This window comes from Calliopsis andreniformis, chromosome 3 (assembly GCF_051401765.1).
Source record: "Calliopsis andreniformis isolate RMS-2024a chromosome 3, iyCalAndr_principal, whole genome shotgun sequence".
NCBI classification, from domain to species: Eukaryota; Metazoa; Arthropoda; class Insecta; order Hymenoptera; family Andrenidae; genus Calliopsis; species Calliopsis andreniformis.
This window is the reverse complement of record NC_135064.1, coordinates 5,593,305-5,618,561: the sequence shown is the minus strand read 5'-3', so window position 1 is coordinate 5,618,561 and position 25,257 is coordinate 5,593,305. Positions and strand designations below refer to the sequence as shown.

Below are 25,257 nucleotides of genomic sequence, written 5' to 3'. Positions count from 1 at the left end.
AGCAAGACTTTTTAAACGATAATTCCTCGTTAGATGCCCCCTAGGCTCATGTTACCATCCACATGCAAATCGATAAGTAGAGTAACTTCATCTAGGCTTTCTTACTAACAATGTAACTTTAAAACAGGGATCATTAAAGATGCTGAGCTTTATCGGGAAGGACGTCAGTTAAGGTTATAGTTGATTGGCAAAGGAATTTTGATTAAGTAAATAATTTAAAAGACCCTCGTATAGGGACTTCGAGGAATTTTTCCTTTGATCGGCATCTCTATACTTTGCGACTTTTTACAGTTAGTATGTAGTGGACTTCCTATCGAGGAAGTCTTTGATTTAAATATACTTCAGTGTGAAGGGAGTTCTATTAAATTCTATTAATAAGATTCATTCAATTTTTTCACCTATTTACAAGCATAATAGAAATATGCAAATTAAAAAAATAATTTGCTAAAACTGTAAGCAGAAATGAAATTAAGCTGCAACATGTTTTAACTGTATTTATTTGTAATTGTTTTTTTAGTATTTTTTAGTTGAATTTATAAATTTATAGTACAATTAAATGATCAGTTGTGAACTCAATGACTTCTATAGCTCAAATTTTAAACGACATTATTGATTGGCAAGGACTAACAGTCTGCTTGATTTCATTAGAAGGACTACAGTATTTGCAAAGAACATACACTGTTCATAATTATGTATTTATTGATTACATTTTCACTAAAAATAATAATTACATTATTTTTGTTTTTTTTTCGTGATTCTTCTTTGTTCTAACAATTTCCTTCATTTTGAGAAAAATATCATATAGTAATTATCTGCATTTCCGATTCTTTGATATTATATTAAAAACTCATTAGTTGTATTTATAGTAATGTGTTAGTTTATTATGCATATATGTATATAAATCATTTCTGCAACAGAAATATAATAGTTAGGTATTAACTTATAATTTGCAAATTCATTAACATTATTAATTCATCAATAATCGTGCTAACAATGATCCCCACCTATAGAATGATAGTGTATCTTTGCAAGTTAGCAGTTCCAGTGTTCATTTAATTGGTTCCACATAAAATGTGTTGTGTATCCAGAAATTTCTACAGAACAAGGTCGAACTTGGGACGGTAAAAATTTAATTAATAAAATTCCCCCGGAAATAACAAGACAAAATGTCAATAAACTGCACAAAGCGAAACAGCAAGGCGAAAGTTTAATTCGATCGAATTCGGAGTTCGATTGAATTTCAAATCGACTGGAAAGCTTGGGTTGGGGTCGTGAAACTTGGTAAAATTCAATTAACCGTTTCCACGCGAATGTCTGAAAAATCGAGCAAAGCTATTTTTTCACTCAAATTTTCCGCGCTCGTTATAAAATATGAAAGGAGGCTCTCTCAGTCATTGGCCGAACGAGCCGTCGCGTCGTTGTTGCCCAAATTGGCTCGGTTCGAATTGTCGTGTCATACAAAGGAACACAGGAACAAATTTCCACTGGCGGAGTTTAATTAATCGCGGGACAACAATCACTACGTGACTGGTTCCGCTTTGCTCCCCCTTCATCTCGAGCATTTTACCCGAAAAGCGAGAAGCTGTGCATCTGACATGCGTGGCTCGGAAGCCCTTTGCATAATCGTCGCCCACTGTCGCAATTCAGCCTGCCTGTCGATGAAGAAGTTCATGTGCTGGGTGGTTTTAGAGGAGTAACAGAAGGGGAAAGTTACACAAATATTATGTACTATGCATTTAGTAGATTTTCGAAATATTAGTCATTTTATTACGCTTTTACTTATTTTAATTTGTGTTGCAATATGTAACACTTGTTGCTTCCAGCTTTTATACTGTGAATTGGTGTTGTTTCTGCGAAAGAATTAATTTATAAGCTGACAATGATCATCCTATATTACACGATATAATTGGTAATTGCTACCTACATTTATAAACCTTTGTGAATATTTACGATTTTATTTTGATAATGTCCCCTTAGAGTTGCCAGTCAAGTGCAAAGGGTTTAATTTATCCCTGTATCGCGTTGGAACGTCCTTTAGTTATTTTGTATAGTCGACGACGAATTTATAGCGACTCCAGTGCAACAGCAATTGATTACTTTTTTTTTCTCTTTTCCCTTTATATTCGGTTATTTCGTCGTGCTAATTTTATATAGCTATGGTTGGGGCGTAACTGTTTGTCTTGACTTCATGTGTTTTTACTGTCTGTATTGGTGCAATATTATCCTATGACTGGATACTGTACCCATTGTATATACATATATATTCTATTTCATTTTGGTTCAAGTTTTGTGTAATGGGCATTCATGGCCGTTTTTCATCAATAAATAATAAACAACAAACAGCAGGGTATCTTCAAACTTCGATCACAACGATCAGCATTGCAGTGGTCAGCTGGAGATCTAGGAACGAACCAATTTTTTCTTGTTTCCTGTCATTTCAGAGTTGTAGAAATTGTTTACTTTAAAAAATCATATCAATATAACATTGTCAATTACACAATTTTAATAACTCTAATAACTACAAATAGTAAAGAAAGTGACGGAGAAAATGCTGAATGGTGAGGTTGTAATAATTTTTATAAATTTGTTATATAATTAATTGACACTGCTGCATCAATGGTAATAAATTGTTAAATAATGAATTCTATGAGTTTAAGAACTTGTTTACCTCTTTTGCCATCTATAGGGTTTGAGCGTCGCATGAGTGGAGTGAGTTGATGAATTATAAATTGATGCTTCAAAACGATAAGAGACTTTTTTGTCTTATTGTTGGTCTTGTTCGAATGTTGGATCGAGTCTGCTTTCTTACGCGTTCGAATAATTATACATAACAAAAAATTAAGAAAAATCAATACTTTATTCATCGTATAACACTGTAAGACAACTAGCGGTCAATTTTAGGGTTTTATCACAATGAAATAAATATTTGTCTAAATGGAAGAGAGTAATATGTATATGTATTTGGACTATTGTCGCTAAAAAACTGATAAGGCTATAGACAAGCGACGAGAGCCGCTTTCCTCATGGTCTCTTCACCCGAGAAAAGAGGTCTCTTCACCTCTTCAGGAAAAGGGAAGAGGTGCACGCTCAAGTGACGTGTCTTTAACGAACTTGAGCGATTAGTTACGTTACGCATCATTTATTTTCTAAATGTATATAGTTTTGCCAAAAGACTGTGCGTAGAACGTCTGACAAACATAACACTAACAATAAAACGAATCTGTTTCCTTACAACTGAAATAAAATCACTTTCATCACTTGAAATATTTTTCGCCTTATTGTTTTGCGTTAATTGTGATGACATTTGTTTCATTTTTCCCGAATTATTTGAACTAGATAAAACTATGTAACTGTGAATAAGACGTGTTAAAGAAACCCTGTAAAGAAATACTGTCTACAAAGAGACCCGAGTGGACGTTTAGTTGTATATTATTCTTGAGTTTGAATATACATTAAAATCCAAATTGTGTTTCCTTTATTGTAGTTTGGTCGTACGACTGTTCCATCTTTAGACGGAATACCTACAGAATACATATAGCCCCTAGTTTATACATATGTACCATAGAATATGCTGACACGTGACATAAGACGGAGCTTGAGCTAGGACCAGAGACCGTCATAATTTATATATTAGGGATTATATAACGTCGAACACCCCCATTGGGATTTTTTCTATGACCTCATTCTTCCTTCTACGTATTTTCCTTGAATGCTAAAAAGGGACTGCGTAACGCCTTCGAGGGGAGGCGTTACGCAGAAAGTATCGAGGTGAGGGTGGGTCCAATCATTTGACAAATGAAAGTTTAGAAAATTTGTTTCCGCCCAAACCAGGGTGACGTGGAGAAGTTGCTGCGTTCGATATAAATTCGTTTCTTTCATCAAGAAACATCGAGTGATATTTATTTACTAATCGGCATCCAACGTGCAATCAACCAAAGCCCGAATAATTTTGTGATCAATAATAAGTCGAAACAGGATGAAAAGTGTGAATTCAATTATAGAACAGAACTCAATCATTCTCTTGAGAAAAGACGTTGAAGTTTCAGAGTAAATAATACAATTGTTTCAGAGAAACAATATAAAACCCCTGCGTTCAGTGGAAGTGTAAGATCGACAGGAGTTTCAGTGGCTAGATCAACGGTTTAGTGATCAAGAAATAACATTATGCTAACTTTCAGACCCCAATTCCGTATTCATTAACGTAAAGAGGAAAATCAAAATCGAAATAAAGAGGAATCAATCCTACGACAGTGTGACGAATAATTCGTAAAGAAGACTTATGACCTTACAGAATTTCCCGCATTCGAGCACTCTATTCAAATAACCTGTCACTCGACGAAATCGACATCCACTGGATTAACAAAATGCAAGAATTTGGATTTAGAGAAACCCTTAAGCAATGATTGGAAAATTTTGTCGAGAACGTTTCATGAGTAACATGTGGGCACAAGTTTGTAAGAACCATATTATTGGTCCAATTTAGTTGCCTATGTCGTTAGCAAGTGAAACATGTCTGCAAATTCTACGGGCTCCTTTCCTGAGTGAATTACAAGTTATATCATGATACAGACGTAACTCGTTTACTTTATGCATGATGGTGCTTCTCATTATAGCCAACCGGTTCACCAATTTTCGGAGGAAATATTTGGAATGTGATGGACAAGACGCAGATTTGCACCATACTTGAAGTTTCCTCGTTCTCCAGATTTAAATAAGTTGAACCAGCTTCCTTTAAACCCTAGTCACAGAGACGATAGGCAACCAAAAATATTATTGCTTTATGAGTATGTACTATGTGCTGAGATAAAATTCGGTTATAAATTTCTTTATTGCTGTTACATTCCGAACAAAATTCTTGAAATTTTTATATGAGAGAAATAGAGAGAAAGAGAGACAAACAGGATATAATATTTTCGTAGACAGGCAGTATAATATTGTCACAAGTAAACAGACAGTATAATATTGTTACGAGCCAAGAACGAGTGGAGTTTGGACACGCTGCCGAGAAGTAGTTTTTTAACTGGAGGTTGTCAACAGATAGGCCCGTGTCTGGAACAGGGGGGTACTTCTGAGACTGTGAGTAAAGGCACGTAACTTAAGTTCTGAACAATACACTCTGAGCGGATAGAGTATATTGCTCTGGGTTCGATATAGTAGGATTCGGGTGATGACTCTTGGTTTTTTTAAAATAAATTAATCGTTATTCAAATTACAACTTAATAGCTATATTGTTATACAAACAAAAGGTCTTCTACAGTTGGTACGTAGTGTAAATTGTCACTCTCAGTTTCGATACGCCAAGAAATGCGGGGGTCTCGGAATACAATTATTTAATGCCTAACAGCTGCTAATACGTATTGTATGGTAAATAGCAATGATCTAAAAGGGACAAAAAATCCGTGCAATGAGTGAACGAACAGCATGATGTTCTTATACTATTCAAGAGCCGAGTCCATGGATTTGATCTTCAGCCCTTTATATACCCAAAATTTGGATATTAAAGCGGTGGAGACACAGATGTTAGCTAACGTCTTCGTTAGGATTTTCCGAAAAACTATTATATATAACAAATGCATACGAGGGGTTCCTTTCTATGCGTTCAGTGCATTCCAGCACTTAAGAAGGGTTAAAAAGGTCATATGGGCGACGTATACGTAACATCTCCCCTTTGAAATGAAATACAGTTTTTTACGATGCTTTCACATCTTGAAAGATGAAATGCATTGGTAAACAAACGAAGATTCGTGTGCAAAGTACTGTCGGATTTCATAAACTATTGCGCTGTGTATGTAGTGTATATACATACATATATGTAAATGCATGGTACCATTGTGATTGGGGAAAAAGTAGCTCGTTATTGCTGTTGTCCTTTGGCAGGTTGATTGGTCCCTTAGGCAGTGTTCATTTCTGATCGCCTCTGCTTCTTTTGTGGTGGAATCATAATGCCCTCTTCTGACATCCAAGCTTTAATCGTGTTGTCTGTGACATGGGCCAACACCAATCTATTTTCCTAAATACACTGTATTTGGGCATTGTCTTGAGCTCCGTGAAAGTCCTCCTAGAACGTCTGAGTTCCTTGACTCATTTCTTTTTCTTCTTCGTTTGTGTTTTTGCTCCCTGCTTTGGTTTGAAATTGTTCTGGGGAATGAATTCCCCTGCAGAACATATGACTGTGCACAGGCGTTTTTCACGGATACACCCACTGTTTACCTTGCTAGTCTGTCCCGCAAACATACAGAAACCTTCTTGCTGCTCAGTCAGCGCAGCGGAGTTCATATTGAGTAGACGTATACTCTTCAAAGTTTTCGTCGAGAATTACGATCTCCAGAATTCTGTCGATTCTCCTGCAGTTTTTCCTTATTAGGTTCTGCTTTTGAAATATCGGGAACAATTTTTTCGATTTCGGGATCGTCTTATTTTTCTGAGTTTAGTTGATAGTGTCCTTGGTGTTTCTATATTTCCTTTCCAATTGTATATTCTTTATAGGTGCGCTTTATTTCTATGTAATAACAAAAATTTTCTTAAATATATTAAAGTTTTTTTTCCAATTATAATTACCATTGAGTAATTACAATGACTGACTCTCCAAATTTTAGTCGGAATCCAAATGTTTGGGGACATCTCAAAATGCTCTTCAATATATTCTGACCATGTCGTCGCCGGTTTGTGTATCGTTATTCTCAAACCACAATCCACGCAGAGGCAACACCTTTCCAACCTGGAGGAGCATATGTGGAATGCCATCTTTTTTCCGGTATTCGATTCGTCTCGTCCCAAGATAGAATCGTTGTTCATCTGCAGGTTAATATATCACATTCGCGGATGTTGCGTACCACCGATCAACTTAAGTCTGGGTGGCTAGTTCTAATCGGATGACTTCATTATAATTCATGTCTTTATTTTTTTGTTTCGTTATGCTATGAGCGACGACTCGAACGATTCATACGATTCCAATAATTCTAATTGAATGTTTCAATTCTGATGATTCGAATGCATCTGACTTGGGTTTTCGGAGTCCGTTTCCTCCTCGACTTCTATTCCCCAAATACTCGATTTTGGGGATGTTACCGATTTTAAACGCGACGATAAAAATCGGCATTGATAGGTTTTCGATCCAAAGAAAGTAAATCCTCCTGGTTACTCTGGCCAGGTTAAATGACCCCGCCATGGTCTGTCCACGACGGTGGTAGAGAAAACCTTTTCCTCAGGCCGAAGCTCCAGGTTGGAGCTTCCTTGAGTAATCTTCGTTCTTCTCATCGTTGAACCAAAATGTCGTTTGGTGATCCTTTTTCAGCACGAAATTCTGGTCGAAATTTTGGATTTTCGGGTCGACAGACCCAAACTACACTCTACTGCTAGTAAGATAAGATTCACTAAAATTAATTTTGCGCCCTGGCTGATCTTGTACTATTATCGTAACTTTTTTATGATCAACCGCTCGAACCATGTAAAGTATAACTTAATTAATCAGGTTTCATCTTAAAATCAAATTGTGACAAAATTTACGCCGCATAAATAATTAGCCAGGCTACGCGTAATAGATGCATCTAAAACGACTCAATTATCCTTTGATACATCTCATGGAGTAAAAAATGTTCATGGAAAGCACTTTAAACAAGCCTAACTAAAAATGTGGGTTTAAAATTGCACGACGCCTATAGACCTGACGTTTTACATCACGCAAGCAGGACCTGCATAATGAATCCTTTGTTCGAGAAACCGTATCATAAACGTCACGCGCGGCTTTATAATAACTACCGTTGAGGAGTTTAGGGTGACATGGCTAAGAAACAGTCGGAGTAAAAGTTGGGTTCTTTTCCAGCCGAACCAAGTCGTTCCAGAAAGCGTACAATACATAACGAATCGATTTCTGCAAAAAAACGACACTGCTATATGTTAACGCAGCGTAAATCCAAACGTGTAGCCTCAACAAGTCTCTTAAAAATGTATTCTTCTCTGTAAATATTTGCTTGCTTATAACAAGGTACTAGTATTTTCATTCTTTAATTGTTCATAGATTTTAATTTCTTTTTTCTTTAATCTTTTCTTATAATCCACTTCTCCAACTGCTATTTTCTTTGGTAGTAAAGGATTAACTCTGTTAAATAAAGAAACTAAACAAGGAAGTACAAAAGTATTACGTAGTACCACTTAAAGTAGTCTATTACTTTTTCTATTAAAAGGCAATGTAATGAAAATCTACTCAGATTCACCAACTCGGCGTCACTACTTCGCCTACATTGAAATACTCCGATGCAATACAATTATAATGCCCTTTACTTGCAAGCGAGGAATGATAAATAACTCCGTCCTCCTTATCTAATAAAAAGAAATTTCCTTGCGAAGGTGTCGCCAGCGAGATTCGTCGCGTAAATCAAGCTAAGCGAAAGAACGTTTCCACGGATCGCGTGAGATCTGGCAGTGCGAAGGAAAAAGACGGAGATCTCGGCCAGTCCATTTCCAGAAACACTCGGGTAAATAGTGCGACCCCGGCGATCGTATATCACCCTCGCGATAAGGGAAAGTCCACACGGTACGCATTATTTTGCCGAGGCCTGCGAGGGGGTGAGAGAAGAATAGGGTGCCCTGGTCCATTAACATATTCATACTTAATATTCCAGTCGCAACGTCCAGCGACAATGTCCGCCCTCGCGCGGATTTATATCGCCCGACTATACACATACGCGAGATCATCTCCCCACCCTATCGTCGGAAGTCACAATTGATCGCAACTTCCACGAGCAGCTTCCTGTCGATTCGTCGCAGCATCCTCTTCGGATGCACTCGTCTTTGCAGCGAAAGCGTTTCAAGACGGTTACCAGGGATTTGAATATTTGATGGGCTGAATTGGGCGAGGGTGAACTCTGGGACTGACTGTGGCTACTTTTCGAGTTAGTGGATTGAATTTTTTATCGTTTCCTGCTGTAGCTATAACGAGATGAAGAAAAACATTGTTTTTTATTGATTTTTTATTTTTGAGGTTAAAATTTAGTTTTCTGCTATAGTTGAATGAAGATGAGCCTATTCGAGTAATTTATAATAGGAACAGTCTAGAAGTTAGATGTAAAGTAATGTTCAAGTAACCAACGCTTCTTATATGGTTACAACCTTTTTAGCTTAAATTTTGATGTATTTTTGAAATGTAACAGTTTATACTTGGTTCCCCTAAGCTGCAAACTATTAGGCGCGACTACTTGTAAATAACTTTTGTACCTACGAACCAATCTGATCCACGCTATATCTCTTTTTATAAACAATTTTCCTGAAGAGTTCAAAAACAAAAACTAATCATCCATTTCTTAACGTAGTATTTAAAGTAGTTTATATGTGTGTGCATTAAAATTTTTTTTATAACGTAATTGAAGGTTCTTGCTTCCAATAGAAACAAAAGAAAACAGTAAGCTGATGTACAAAATTCAATTTCGAATAAAATGAACTTGGATTGGTATCTCTGTCAGGTATAAAATTTAAGGCATACACAGTGTATATTTGTGGTAAAATGCACTCTGACAGTTAATTTGTAAAATGTAAGTACAGCCTGCAGTATATCAACATAAATTGATATCTAAATTATTTATTCTTTTGACGTATATTCGATCGCTACTATTTGGCAGCCTATATCCTCGTTCAAAAGTATTAGTATCTATCATCTTCAATGATCTTCCATTTTGCAATATAAATTGTCAATGATGAGAAATTTTAAGGGGTGATTCTACATGCTCAAATAAGATAATATTTCGCTGTTCCTGACTTAGAATTTATTCTATTGATTTCTCTCCATATGACCAAGCTCGTATAAATCGGCAAAAAAATGAATCCTAAGTTAGACACTTCACGTGAGTTTAAACCGTTTTCAGTGAAATTCGATGCTTATTTTAGAATTTTTTCCAAATACGTATGATATGGCCGAGCAAGTGTCTTAATACTTTTGGTCAGGTGTGTACATTGTTATACTATTTAAATAAGATAAAGTGTCTCAATACCCAAACACTTCAAATTTCAAATGTCCCAGTAAGTGAACAACCTAAAACAACATGTTCTGACACATGAATTGCGTTGTAGTAGTTAAATATATTACTTTTAGTTTTTTATTAGGTACGTTAGGATTCAAGCTTAAAATGAAATAAAACTGGTGTTAATGTTTAGGGACATGGTCGACTATTAGGACATTTACCTTAAGTATTCGACTAATAATATTATCCTATTCTTCACATTTTACTTACAACTTCTCAATCGTGTATTTTTGGAGTTCTTATTGTACAACATTCTAGTTTTACAAGATGCTGGAAGTGATAATTTCCGATTTTGCTGAAATTTGGCAGGTTTGTAAAGTTGCTGAAGATATTCGACACATGTTTTTTTATGTTGGCTCAAATCCACGTTAAGATGGAGAAAACCAAATTTCGCGTAATATTTCTGAAGTCATTGGTTGTAGAATCAAATTTTACATTAGTCAATTATATATTTTTGAATATTGAATCCATTTATGCAAACAAATTTTGCAGTTTTAGAAATATCTACATGTTTAAGAAATCTTCTTGAAATTATTCGTTTTCAGCCCCTTAACCTAGATATAAGCTTATATAAAATGATACTTGTCGAATATTATCAGCTACTACAAACCAACCAAGTTTCATCAAAATCGGAAATGACCATTTCGGGTAGTTTCCTTGTTAGTTTTACCTATAGAACATACTGGCGAAGATTGTATGGTAATCTGTGCCCTATATAAATGCAGAACGACAGTGAACCACCAATGAATTGTCTTGCACACAATCGTATCGTTTACTTGGAAAAGCAACTTGACCGTTCCAGCCACGTAAACTGGAAAGCAACCCTTGTGCGAGAAGCCAATCATCGAGTTTGCCAAGGCACAGGGCACAGTGCGGTCTGCGTATCGGTCCTTAAATGCACGGACACGCGTTTGCACGGTTTGTAATGGCGTGTGTTTACATGGCAGAAACGTGATTGCACGCGGGCTTTGGAGTAACTAGCCCTGGCTGGTTATTGAATATAAATCAAGGTATGATCAGTAAGTCATGGGCAAGTTGTGTAGCACCTGTGGCCCCCAGGGTTGACCGTTCCTGATGTAGCGACTGCTTAAATTGTTAACGATATAGCCGTGCACTGGGAATCGTCGAATGGTATATTCTGTACGTAACGGCGCACAATTTCTTCACAATACTCACGAGGAACTATGTTTGGTCGGTTAGATCCCTAATGGAATAAGATTGGTATATTTACTGTGCTTACGTTTGACAAGATACTATGAGGACTTAAGGTGTAACTATTCTACGTGGTTTTCTCTTATTATGTAAGGTAAATGTCCCAGTGATGGGACAATTAAGGAAAGAATTTCCGGTATAAGACATTTCATATGTGGGTATAACAAGACATACTAACAGGAGGTTTGTTAGGTTGATAAACAATACGAAAAAAGTAAGCAGTGTATTTTCTGTATCTTTCTTGGTTAAATAATGTCAGTCATTTTTTTATAAAGCTACACACTTGGATGAAACAAGATAGCAGGCGATTGGACAAAACGGGATATTCTCATACCTTATTGGAATTTTGAAATACGATTTATTTTATTCAATAAGTTCCAGTACCTTTATTTTTCATTTAAGTAACCTTAGACCATTAAGTTTCATACAGAATAAAAAAAAAAAAAATAAGATATAGAAGTGTTTAATGTTAACTTTCCTTACTTAAACTATCAACACGTTCGGTATTACTTTTTTTATAGGAGTGAATTCCACTATTTTATCTACAAAATTTCTAGAAATCATTTACAAATAAGGATTGAACTTTTTACGTTAATTTATATTGATTTATAGTATTGGTACGATAATTCGACTAGTTCGACTAGCAGAAAGCAAAAAGCTTTTTTTCAAAATTAACATTTTATTAACCAGCAAACTTAGTCAAATAATATCATATAATAACGCACTTATTATGATGAATCAGTATCTCCACTTCTTTCTCATAGTTGCAATATCTACTAATCAAAACTTTGAAACTAATAACTGAATCAGTTTAAGTTATTTTGACCAACCTCGCATTTAAATAATGTAAAGAGTGACATGCAATGCAGTAAATGTAAAAAGGTTGTTGTTTTAACTATTAGAACGGATTGCAAGTCGTTGCACCTTTTTCTAAGTAACTGTCTACGTGTATGCATAATGAAGCACAGCGCCATTATTTCATAGCACTATTCGCAATTTTTTTCTCCAGCCACTCTCTTGTCCCAGTCGATTTTTTGCACCATCATTAAAGGATTATCGAATTACCGAGGACAAAAAAGTTACACTCGGGGAGTTCCAGAAAATTGAAATCACCGGTACATGCATTAACAACATCCCCGTGGTTTTCGACGTCGAACGACGCAAATGAAATTAACAGCGTTCAAAAAATATATGAGGTTGGGCGGGGAAAAGAGAAGAGGGCTAAAACAGGGCTGGTGCTTCCTCGTGCATTTACTATGCAAAGTAACTCTATGCATTTTGAGGAGCTGGCCCGTTTATCAGCCATTCCGTACACGCGTGACATCTATTGTTCTGTAACCATAAATGAAACATTTTTCAATAAAAATGTAAACTATAGAAGAGGAGGAAGGTGTAATTCATAAATCGAAAGTAAGGGAACTCTTTAGGCTCTCTCTGGCGGAGACAGTAACTAATAGTAGAATTATTAACAAGTTATGTAGAGTGAAAATAAAATTTTAGGATTAATTCATTATTTCCTTGGTTTATGAATCTTTTTTTAGGTTACACGTAAAAATAATATATGAAAGAAGTAGTTACTCGAAATTTTCTATTCAAAATAACTTTACACTAGTTACCGTTACCATTCAAAGACTTTACAATTTATCTATTTTTGCAAAGTTCGAAAAATAACATCTGCTCCGATATTTAGAACATAATTTGTATCGTGAGGGTGATTCGAAGTTATAAGTTAAATTAATTTTTTCGTGTCGGTCTCCACAGGTTGTGTTGTGTGGAGATTTGCTGGGAGCCACCTCACAAAGTGCTACTGTTCGATCATTACAAATGTATAAATTAATTTAAAGAGAACGAAAATTTCAATTTAATAGTAAATTCAATTCGAAACTCAAATTTAAATATCACGATAGACATATTAAGACATTAGGCAATAGTGTTACACTTCACTACGTTGTAACCTTAAATAATAAAGACTTCACAGAAATAAAGTTAAAATGTGGCTTAACCTTATGCTGCGGTATTCGACTATAGTCAAAGGTTGTTATATTCCTGTTTGCTGGTAATTTCAACTTTAGTCCACTTGTAATTATTTTTATAAAGACTTTTTCCTGCCTAAAACTGACGCTTTTTAAGAATCGTCTAAAAATCTAAATACGCAGTTTAATATAAACCTAACAAATTTCGATATTTTATTCAATAATTACTATAGAAGAAATATTTTCAATATATTATACTATTTCTTCAGACTTTCCAGGTGATATAAGTATCTGCTCAATATCCTTATTACAATAGGTGCTTTAAATGTAAAAAACTGATACAGAATGTGTTTCTTTCATAAGTTCCTTTAAATTTTGAAATTAACAAAAATTACGAGGAGACAAATCAGGTGATTGTAGAAGATACTCCAACGTTGTGATCAATTTTACAGTTAAAAATTTTTTTCCAGATTGGTTGAATATGCGGGAGCATTATTATGACACAAAACTCATAAAGAAGCAATTTTTAATTAAAATCCCTATGTGACTAATTTGCGAGCCTTTTCACTGTTTGAAAGTAAAATTTTCGATTAATAGTTTCATTGGGCGGAATGAACTCTGTGGACGAATGCTTTCTGATCAAAGGCTCTTTGCTGCTTCCGCACATTCATTTTAGCAAAAAACTTTTCAATTCCAAAATTGAACACAACGTTGGAGTTTTCCCCATATTTGTCCGATTTGTCCCTTTGTAAGTTTGTTTTACTTCCTATACATAGAATAAGTGAAAGGAACGTATTTCCTGTCATTTTCTGAAAATTGTCAAAGTGAGTAAGTACCAAAAGCATTATGATCAATGAAGTCGACCATGAAACGAGTGTGTACAATCTCAAAGCGACTGATTTTAAGATAATAACCTTATATCTACTTAGTTCTTTAATTTTAAAAATAAAATTTTTAAAGAAGTTATTGAAACTCTTATTACAGTGTTCAAGATTATGGAAATTTTATTATCAAACTATGTAGGTATATGTGTACATATAGATACGTACTCCTACTATGATGAGACACATTTTTAAATATTAATACATATTTATTCAAATAGTGCATACGAGCAGAGTATCCGGACATGTTTGACAAGTATCTTTTATTAATGGCCCAAATTCATGTATTTATATTGATCTTCAATGATAATATGGTCCTAAAGTCTTGGGTAAATGCATTGCTTTTTCTAATTTTATTTTAAATGAATAAGCATAAGAAAATGTACATTAGAAACAAGAGTTGATTAGTTAGCAAAATTTTCCCTCTTAAGGTATCTTCAAATGATAAATTAATTAATGTAACAGTTAATTATTGTTAGGAAGCTATCTAATCTTACGTTAGACTCACTGAAGAGTCCCATTCCGATAAGGGTTGTTTTTGAGAACTGTTCAAAACAACTGAGTAAGCTTAAGCAAATCTTAGTCATGTCGCTTTTTGTCTAGGATCAAAGGTTCATAGAACTATTCTCCACCAAAACCCAAACTCTTTATACATTGTATATGTCTGTAGAGCCAAAAAGCGAGGATTCTCACTCGTACTCTCCTGCACTCTGAACCTTTGTCAGTCCAGCTTGCGAGTCTTTAACTGATGTAACCTTTTTGAAATATACATTGCTATTAGTTAAACAGCAGACCTTGTATTATTCAGTCGACCGGGTTTCCAACATTATATAATAGAACTGTTCCATTCCCTTTGTGTGCTAGTAGATAGGAATCTCTAAAAAATGTGTTTTCTTCAACAAAGAGTAAATTTAACTCGTTTATAACACTTTTGAGATATTTTGTTTGCTGTTTCCTTTTGACTTATGGATGAAGAATTTATAGCCAGCAATATGTTTCTAGGGACTAATTAAAGGACGAAACTTATATTTATCTTATTTTTTAGACATGTGATTTGCGAAAAATAAATAATTCCAAAATACAGTGAAAATTACAAAAAGCCTGCAACGACGAGTATAGCTTAGATAACAGACTTTGTAACAATACATTATATTATAATTCTGTTATAACTTCAATTAGATACGTATACAAGGTTCATATATGTAACAGTAATTTTATGCAAAAGTTTTAATTAACAACCCCTTTTACCCTTTGAGGAGTTCTCAATGAAGCATGGTAATTTAATGAAACAATTCTGTTCCGTTATTAATATAATATATACAATGATGTGGCAAGTAAATAATAACAGTAATGGCACTTTGCATAATTGAATTCCTTATTAATAATAAGCAACTCGCGGCAAAGTACTTTATAGAAAAATATAATACACAAACGAAAAGCGTTTCGATTTACTCAACGATAAAACGTTGGGAAAAGCAACGTCGACGTCGAAAGTTTTGCGCGGACGCCGGCAGCGATCGTAAATATCGTTTATTAAACGACGGGAACGAGTTAAAATTTCAACACGCTTTACAACAGTTGCGCAACCCGGGCTGTGGAACGTGCGTGAAAATTATGTAACAACGAGGATCAATTTTCCGGCTTTTGCCTGCCGCGTTGCGCGTTCGTCAGACACTTTATCGTCCGCGTTTTTCCGACGGAAATTCGTGACACTTTTTGGGAGAACGAAACGGACCTCCAAGGGCGAGGAAAATCTAAAATTCAAGAGATGAACATTTTTTGCTCTTTACAAAACGGAAATTTCACGGTCTGAAAGCCTTGAGCTTCTTTGGAGCGAGAAAATACGTGTTTCAACATTTTATTTTGCGATTAAGGTATTTACTTGAAATTATTGTAAACTATCTTCAGCAAATTAAATTGGAAAATTATTATTAGTACAGCACGCATCGAGATTATCTATGCGTAATGATTATATTAAAGTTAAACCCTACATGATTTGGGATAAGTTAATCTAAGAATAAAAAATATATACACAAATTTAAGTTTAAGCTTTTGTTCATGTCGTTGCATTTTACTATATTTAGTAGTTACCATATTTTAATGAGTTTCTTCTAAACATAACTTTTCTAATTGAAATTGTACGTTCATGCAATACCTAAATAAGTACTTGCTTAGATAATAGGTATAAGGGAGATCGGAGTAAGATGGCCGTATTAAGCTAAAATAAGTGCAACTTTTATATTGTATAAGAAAATAATAGATATTTTAGCGAAACAAATTTAAATAGGGCAATTACCGAAGCGATGCCGCACATTTCGAAAAATAGACACTGACTAAACTTCATAACAGAAAAAGGATTTGCCCAAGGATACACGTGTAATTAGTAGAATATCTTCTGCTATTAATTTCATTGAAATGAATTAAAGTTTCAGTATCTATTACTGTTAAACAACTGAAACTACAAATTAATTCTTTTTACGGAGGAGAAACGCCTCAAAGGAAAGAAAACTTTTTAAATTTCAATTCAAACTGGGTCACTTAAACATCGTCTTCGAAAAATTACCGTGAAACATCGTGAGATACATATTATACTTTTATGAAACACTAGCACAAGGTTACCCTTCTTTTATGTCGTACAATGCAGCTAATAAAGCATCTTGTGCCCAAACTCGCCTGCTTGATTTTTTAATATAATTGTTTTAATTTAATATAATTGAATGTATTATTATACGATAAGATGACAAATACACCACTTTACCTCGTATAGGTTGTGTAGATGAATAATATCAAAACAAAACTGAAATATCCAATTCTTTTTATGACACTGTGTATGAAGGCGATATTCTTTCTACGCTTATACGAAAGTTAAAGTTGATTGCCTACGAAAAATTTACTTGAACTTTATTTAAACTTGTATTCACTAATTATCATTTCAAATTTGTATAAATCATGTGCGTCAAACCGTGATTTATCATGGTAAATTAAACTACCGATTCATATGCATAAATGGCGTATCGAATATCAGTCTGTGTTACCTACCAACAAGAATAACACTAGTCATCTTAACCTTCAAGCCATATTACCTCAAACTCCTATACTATATCTCTATTATACGCGTACCGTTATCACACGTAAAATAAGCGTGGAAATACCTTTGTGGTTTACTGCCTATATAAGTGGTAACGAAACAGTTGATAACGTGCGCAATACTATTTTATTGCAAGTAATTGAATTTCGATACAACTCAGTGATGTCAACACATCAATGCATTTACACATCCGCTTCAAAATCCGCCATTAATTGGCAATCCTCGTGAATCGGAACCAGTCACACGAATATTCAAAATGACGATCGTTACCCACGCAAAATTAAGCCTGACGTCGGCCTAAGCATGCTTACAAGTTTATCCCGACACGAGGAGAAAGGTGTTAAAACGTCTCAAGGAAGAGAGGGTTGTCGAATCGTTAACAGTTGGACGCGCCCATCGCGCTGTGTCACTTCCTTTGCTGGCAGTTTTAAGCAGTCAGAAGACCGTCTCAGACGGGGATTAGGCGTTCGCGGGGTTTCTATAAATAATGCAACGTTTAACCTCGCTCAAGGGATCAGTTTTGTCTTCTCCATCTTGGGGACAACGTTTTAAAGCCGCTATGTAAATGATCGACGAGACGGTTGTATCAATGGAAAGATTTTGGATACAGTTCGTTTTAGTGTTGTGCAAACTAATAGCAAGAGAAATGAGAGGTCCAGTTATTGTAGTTGTCTATGTTAATCTATTGCTAGGGGTGAGTTCATGAGTCAGATGTGGGTTAGGTTCATTCCAAAAGCTGAATAAGTAAGTAAGTAAGTGTGTGAATATATAAATAAATAGGTAATTAAACTAGTACCTAAATGTTAAGTCACGACATGATAAAGGTGTTGTAAGATATCCTTTCGATCGTCGACGACAGTTTTTTATTATACCAGCTAACCGTTAACCTTTGTTCGAGAATATAACTTTTAGGAGAATAGATTTATTGTTTTACGAAACATTATGTAATTTTTAGCCGTTTTAGCTTCTGTACAAAGACTAGAAAAATTGAAACAAGTTAGAAAAATTACCGTAACTCTCAATGAACAATGACAGCCGTGACAGAACTTTCTTGGTGATTACTTTTCCACCCCTCATGTCGTGACCTAACTCCCCCACACTTAGGACCTAGAGAAAGCTCATATTCCCGTTCAGAAATAGCAAGAGTGTCAAATTCTTATTAAAAGTTACCAATTGGATATATATAGATATAGTGTACTACAATAACACTTAATTGGGTTGGTTAATGGTGTCATTATGAACTATGTTGTCAGTATTATAACATAACGTAGTAGAATCATTGCAATTACATTATCAAAAATGATTAATAACAGGATTCAGAGAATTCAAGGTCTTTCAATTTACTATCATCTACAATTAAAGTAGTTCATTGATATTTTACAGATCACATATTAAAAGTGAGATGGTACAAATCTTGTGACTCCATCATGCCAGATAAAGGGTTAATCCATTGCTGTAGTTAGATTCATGGTTTAACTGTTTCTGAAAAAAATTGCCTGAAACGTTCTTTTAAAATTCTTATGAAATTTCAAGATACAATGGGGTATAAGATCCCATTAATTAATAATTAATATTTTGTTAGTTAACATTTATTTAGTAAAAATCGAAAGCGAATAAAAATGGAATGTTCTCTCCAAGAAATAATAAACACACAAATGCCTCAAATGCTAGATTGTATCATATGAAATCGCCGTTCAATAGAAATTTGGTTTAGTTAATCAGTCTATGTAGCAATGGTTTTTTCTGAGAGGAATATATATTCCCTATATACAACAAATTATTACAACGTCAACATGTGTCTAGGATGCAATCTTTTTAGCTTTGGATAGTACATTACCTATTATTTAGCGTTTTCATACATATACAATACACATATTATATATTAACAACAAAAGTAAAATAGGACTGAGAGTTGAACTCAAATCCTGACTTACTAACACTCTAACGAAATTTAAAAATCGAAGGAACATAATATGTAGTTTCAAATTCGATCGGAAGCTGATTAACCAAGATTCTACTATACTCAGTTCACAAAACTATGATACTGAGTTTCTTGCATTTCTGAATAATTATGAATATTTTTTGTCTTGTTTTGGTAGAAAACAGAAGAAACATAGATTCAGTAGATACTACCTTTCTCTATAGTTAAGTAGTGTATCTACTTCAAGTTGTAATTTTACAAATGAAATCACAAAAGTACTCAGTCAGACGATGTGACTAATTACGTTCTACTAATCATCTTAAGACAACTTTGTTCAAGCAACGTTCCATTTTGCAATGATCTGCCACAATCGTGAGATAAACCCCGGATCTGTACAATGTCTACTAGCATCTCCGTTAACCCTCCCTCGACATCCCCTTGCATAAGGGGTTACGGCGAATCGGATGGTGCATCAATATTAATGGAGCCACGTGGTGTTCAGGAATAATGTAGCTGGATAGGAAGTCGTTGACCTATACGCTTACGATATCGTAACTGTAATGCGTTACTGCGATCGGTTACGACACGTAATTTCAATCCCGTTGAACACATTAGCGCCTCATTATGCGGTTGCGTAACGCGCACTGCCCGCGAATGTGGAGGAGAAATAGCTAGAATGATGGAAAATGTCTGGAGAAGATGGGAGCATAACGAGATTCATAAGATTCGGTGCTTAGTTTGAATGTCGACCGAAGAACATTTTGGAAAGAGAAAGGAATTGATAAGGAACCCAAGATTCAGTGGATATGGCATTTCCAAGGAACACGAGTTATTGAACTCAAGAATTGAAATGTTGAAGAATTAAAGAATGGAAGATTAAAAGGATTAGAGAATAGAAATGCTGATAGTAAAAAACTGGAAAACTGATGAACCAAAGTGTGAAATTAAATAGCTAACTTAAAGAACTAGATTGCACAAATAAAGGGAAGAGTGATTAAATTTGATTGAGTGACAAAATAGATTCAAAGGAAATTGGAAAATAATTGAAAAGGAATTAAATTTACAATGTTAAAACAACTTCTATCAAAACATCGAAAACGATTGAATTGAAAAATTGTAAAATTGTATCAGATAATAATTGAAGACTTCAAAGTTCAATTAAAAAATTGAATCAAGGGAATGTACAAAACTCAAATTAAAGAATTAAAAATGAATTTGGTCGAAAAAGTAACTAGTATGTAATTTAAACGAAGAATTAGTAAAAGAATGACATTGAAATGTAATCGAAATAGTCAGTGGGCTGAAAAAGAATTAAAAAATTGATATACTACTAAGCTCAAAAATGAAACAATAATTACAACATTGTAGAATTCTCATATTCTACTATGAATAAAAAATTGATATACTACTAAGCTCAAAAATGAAACAATAATTACAACATTGTAGAATTCTCATATTCTCTCCGAGAGGAGTTAAAGAAATAGGGTTTCGCAACAAAAACGAAAGACAAATTTTACTTTGTTCAGGAGAGCAAAAGATACTTAAGTACCTCTAATTTTTATGATACAAATTATGTTTTTGATGGTATAGAAAAAGTTAACAAAAATTGCTTTTACCATTTAATAGAAACTGGTAAATGGCCATTTAATAGAAAAGATGAATTAAAAATTATAAATAGAAATATATGTACAGTTGAATAAATAATTATAAAATTTGTAAAACTGAGAAAATAAACATGAAGAAAAATTGCTTATACGATTAATTTTGTATACGTTAGCAACTTTATGCAGGCAAAGGTTTGAAACAGACACAGAATTGATTTCACTTTAACCACTATCTCGAACGCCTGCTTGTTTCCTACTCAAATCTTGTCATTTCTGAAATCTTAAGCATCCGGGCGGAAGCTTGGAGGAACTCCCCGTGCAATAAGCGAAATCGAAGACGTCGAAGCTCGATCTGTGGAATTTCGATTGGCCCTATCGATGCTTCCTCCCTGAATTAGCTTGTCTGAAGGAACGCGAGAATTCAAATTTAATCACGCCTAAAGCCTTCGCAGTTCTACAACGCACCGGAAGTGGCATTATTAGCCTTCGAATAGAACCAATCGAGTCGCTTCCTTATTAAGCCCTGCGGCATTCCCTGCTCGCTTTTCCAGTATACGAACCCATGAAATTCTCCTCCCTTCACCTCCCCTCCCTCAATCATCCCCTTTTACTCTTCTTCCTTTTTTAATTCTATCTACATCTCCGATGGAAAATTTTACTCTTCCCCTACAATTTTCGCTTGAACCCGGGTAATAATTTTGATTGAAGTACGTGTCAATCTTATGTCGGTACCAACGACAATCTTTCAACGCCAACTTTATCATGTTCTTGAAGGAAGGAAAGTAATTTCGAGAGATCGATTACATTCAGGTTGATAGCGAAGGAAGAATTTTCTCATCGAACGTTCTAAGATTGGAAGCTCCTAGAGCTAGTTTTATGGAATTTTAGTTACTTGTCTGGTCAACCTTTGCTGATAGTTGAATCGAGTAAAATGTAATCGAATTAATGATTAATGGTTATGATTCTTGTGTAATCAACCCAGTGGTTAATCGTTTTGATTGTGGAGTAATTAATAATAAATAATTGAAATGATTAAAACGAATGTAGCTGTCAAAGATGACTGTCTTAACTGTGTAATCGTTAATTGAAAAGAGATTAGCCAGCTATATTATATCAATAAATTAATAATTACGTAGGAGAGTCTTTTGGAGAAATGATAATACACTACTGGTTCGAGGAAAAAGTAAAGTAATTTTATGTTTAATAACCACAACTTACGGATTAGAGATTTATAATTGTAGATTACAAACAATGTTTGGGATTATCAATTACACTTTTCTTAGTGATCATTAATTGAGAATTAATTAGTCTTATCACAATTTTTTTCATTAAGGATTTATGCCCAATGGCACTTAGCAATATTTTAGGAGCCGAGTATACACCTAACAAATTGTTTATGAGATACAATGTGGGAATACTTTAAATCTATATACAACGCCTAGGCATTGAGAATGTTGAAATATTTTGATACAAAATTAAACAAGGGTTTCGACAAATTTAGGAAACATCAGGAAGTATTGAAAGAGCAGTTACGTCAATAATAAGACGTTTTCAAGGCATATGTTGAAATACAAGGTAGTCATCTTGAACATTTTCTATGAAAGTAACCAGGTATGAAATGACGAACACAAAACTTACTGTGTCCACAAACAAAATTAAGTAGGTAAATATTTATATGCATCTTTTAAAATGTTTTTAAGTGCTGAATCTGTTCATGAAGTATTATAGAATAATTATTAATTGTTCAGTTCTAGACAAAAGAAACTACATGGATCTTCAAGTATTTGAAAGGTAGATTAATGGATTTTCAAGTATTTGTAAAATGCATACATTTACAGTCGATCGAATGAGACGAGGCAGTAAACAATGCTGCTGGGGCTGCTACTATTGGTTACCAATTGACAATTAATTGTCGATCTTTAGATGTGAATTGGTACCGTTATTCTATGGTCCTTTCTAGTAGATAATTATGTAATTAACTTAAAGGTGTCTGCGAATAATTCTGATTATGAATGGGAAAATATGGAAACACGGCCAATTAAAAAAAGAATATATCTCAGGAAACTAAATAACGAGCAGTTCCACATTACAGTGAAAGTGAACAAACCATTGTTCACTTCATTTGTTTATATCTACCGCTTCGTCTCATTGGATCAACTATACTTAAAAAAGAAGGTATTTAACAACATACCCATTGGTGGTAGCGTTGAAGCCGTCAGAGTAATCTTCATCAGGACTGTAGCCTTGAACGTCAATGTCTTGATCTTCGATATCACCATTTCCACCTAGAAAAAACGATCTTTTATGAATAAACAATATACTAAACAATATAGCCGAAGATAAATAGAAATTACAAATAGAAAATTGTGAAGATAAACTATTATAAGTGAATAAAAATTATTACAGAGGAATAGCTGTAGAAATATACCACTTTAAAAATATCAATGTTTTTGCTTCACATTCACGTGAGCTGAACTCTGTGTTATTTAAACTTAATGAATTGATTTATTTTTATAGTTAAGAGCTTGATTTATAAATTAATCGTGTGTAACTATCGCATTTGCAATATAACAGACCGTTTTTAAGGAGTGGTGCGATTTTATTCATCACTACTGTAAAACATCGTCGAAACATCCTTAACAACAAATAACTAAGAAGTATTGTCTCAAATTGTGAAAGGGACGCGCAAAAGATCTACTAACACGAGCTTCTTAGGAGCAGCAATCTGTGTAGCTCAAATCTGCCAATCTGTCTTCGAAAATTGTCCTAACTTCGGAGTTCACGCAACAATTCTGATACATAACTGCTCCAAGTGCCTCTGAACATTCTCCCTCCTGGAATCATCTCCACCCGCCTCTTGAGGCACCAACATCGCGGCGAGCCCACGATTTATCCCGCAACACACGCTACATCGCACCCATCCCCACATCTCAAGTTATCCAACTGCCTAACAATGCAACGACTATCTCGTACAACGTTGGTGTTCGATGTTTCATACACCTGCGCAAATACCACATCAGCAGCCGTTCTTGCGAGTATCCTGCCCTTTTGGCTTGCACGCAATACGAAACTCCGCGATTTCGCTAACTGCAACGTGATAGGCTTCTTCCGTCCAGCGTCACGTCAGCCCTGCTACTCTCGAATGGTGGATAAGTAACTATATTAGCTTCTTGATATTGCACACGAGCAACAGCAACGTTTTCTCGGTGCAAAGCAGTGCTTCTTTGCTACAGCTTCACAACTGAAGACTGCCAACGAAGTTATAATTAGGAACTCATTCCTAGAGTTCATTTATGTATTGAAACTCATATTTTACTCTTGTTTCATGAAAATGAGAAAGCATAGGAACAAAATTAATTTTTTTAGTATGATGGATACCTACAGCACCGAGTTGTCGAAAGGGTAGACGCGATACTTATATCGCGATTCACGTATGCAATACGTGGGTGCAATACGTATCCGATTCTTATAGGATGCAGGGTACTCATTCATCATATCCGTAAAATAAATATCTTCTTGTCAAGAAAATGGATGAGATTGAAGTTTTATACGTGCGTTTTCTATACAAAAGAATTAATAAAAAAACTGCAGCCTCCGTGTAAATGCAACAATTTGTTCATACCTCTAACCCGCCGCCTCAATATGAAAACAGTATCGCGATACTCTATTTCAAGAAAATCACCGTGTGATAGGTATCCACCATACGCGTATACAACACACGTATCGCCATATGGAATAGCTTATACTATAGTTTTAGTTGTCACTCAAACAAAACACTCTTAATTGTATCCAAAAACACTACTCGTCGCTTTTGGTGCTCAAGACCCAAAAAGTTCCCACTCCGCTGCCGCAGGTACTTTTATCACTACCTCGCCCCTCTACTCATCTCCTTCCATCGATGCGTTAGGCTCTTGGGGTGCGGCACTGTTCACATCGGAAGTGTTATAGGTTTTCTTGTCTCTTTTCTTTTCTTTTGCTAACAATAGTTATTTATGAGTTATTTCAGATGATGTAATGGCTATGGATGTTACTATCATAGTTTTATGTCAATTTCTAGAATTTCTATTATACTATAGCTAGCTTTTGCATTTTGTGTGATCTTTATCCGATGATTTAAATAATATTTCGTTGGATTTCATCTGTTCCTAATGTTTCTCATATTGACTCTCAATGCATTTCGTTACTTCATTTATTACACAACCTATCAATCGTATCGTCTAAATAAGAAAACAATGGACCTAATTGACAAGGAGATAAAGTTCGCAAGATGAATGTGTTCAACCTTCTAAACATTTTTTTAATTTTAATCTATTTAACCTTCTTAATTTTCCTTAAATTCTAACGCGTAACCGTTTTATTAATTTTCAATGTGGCTTGATCAAGTCCTGCTGTGATCAACATAGGGTCTGTTTTTTACAACGGAATTTGTTACATTAGAAATTGTACAAAGCCTGTCGTCTCACTTATTGTTCCTTAGTTTTCACTTATAAAAGTGATAAACGAGTATCGTCGTAGCTGGACAAATTCCTTTGATTTTAGAAGAAGCAGGCGATGAAATTGTATAT

At 34.7% G+C, this 25,257-nt stretch overlaps 1 protein-coding gene across 1 annotated transcript in view; it reads right to left on the bottom strand.

Moving 5' to 3' along the window:
- Positions 1–25,257, bottom strand: part of Ror (tyrosine-protein kinase transmembrane receptor Ror) — a 444,527-nt gene that overhangs the window by 79,136 nt on the left and 340,134 nt on the right. Inside the window, exon 2 of the mRNA XM_076393053.1 lies at positions 22,884–22,977. Within this exon, the coding sequence (XP_076249168.1) occupies positions 22,884–22,977 (94 nt within the window). The remainder of the gene's footprint in view (positions 1–22,883; positions 22,978–25,257) is intronic.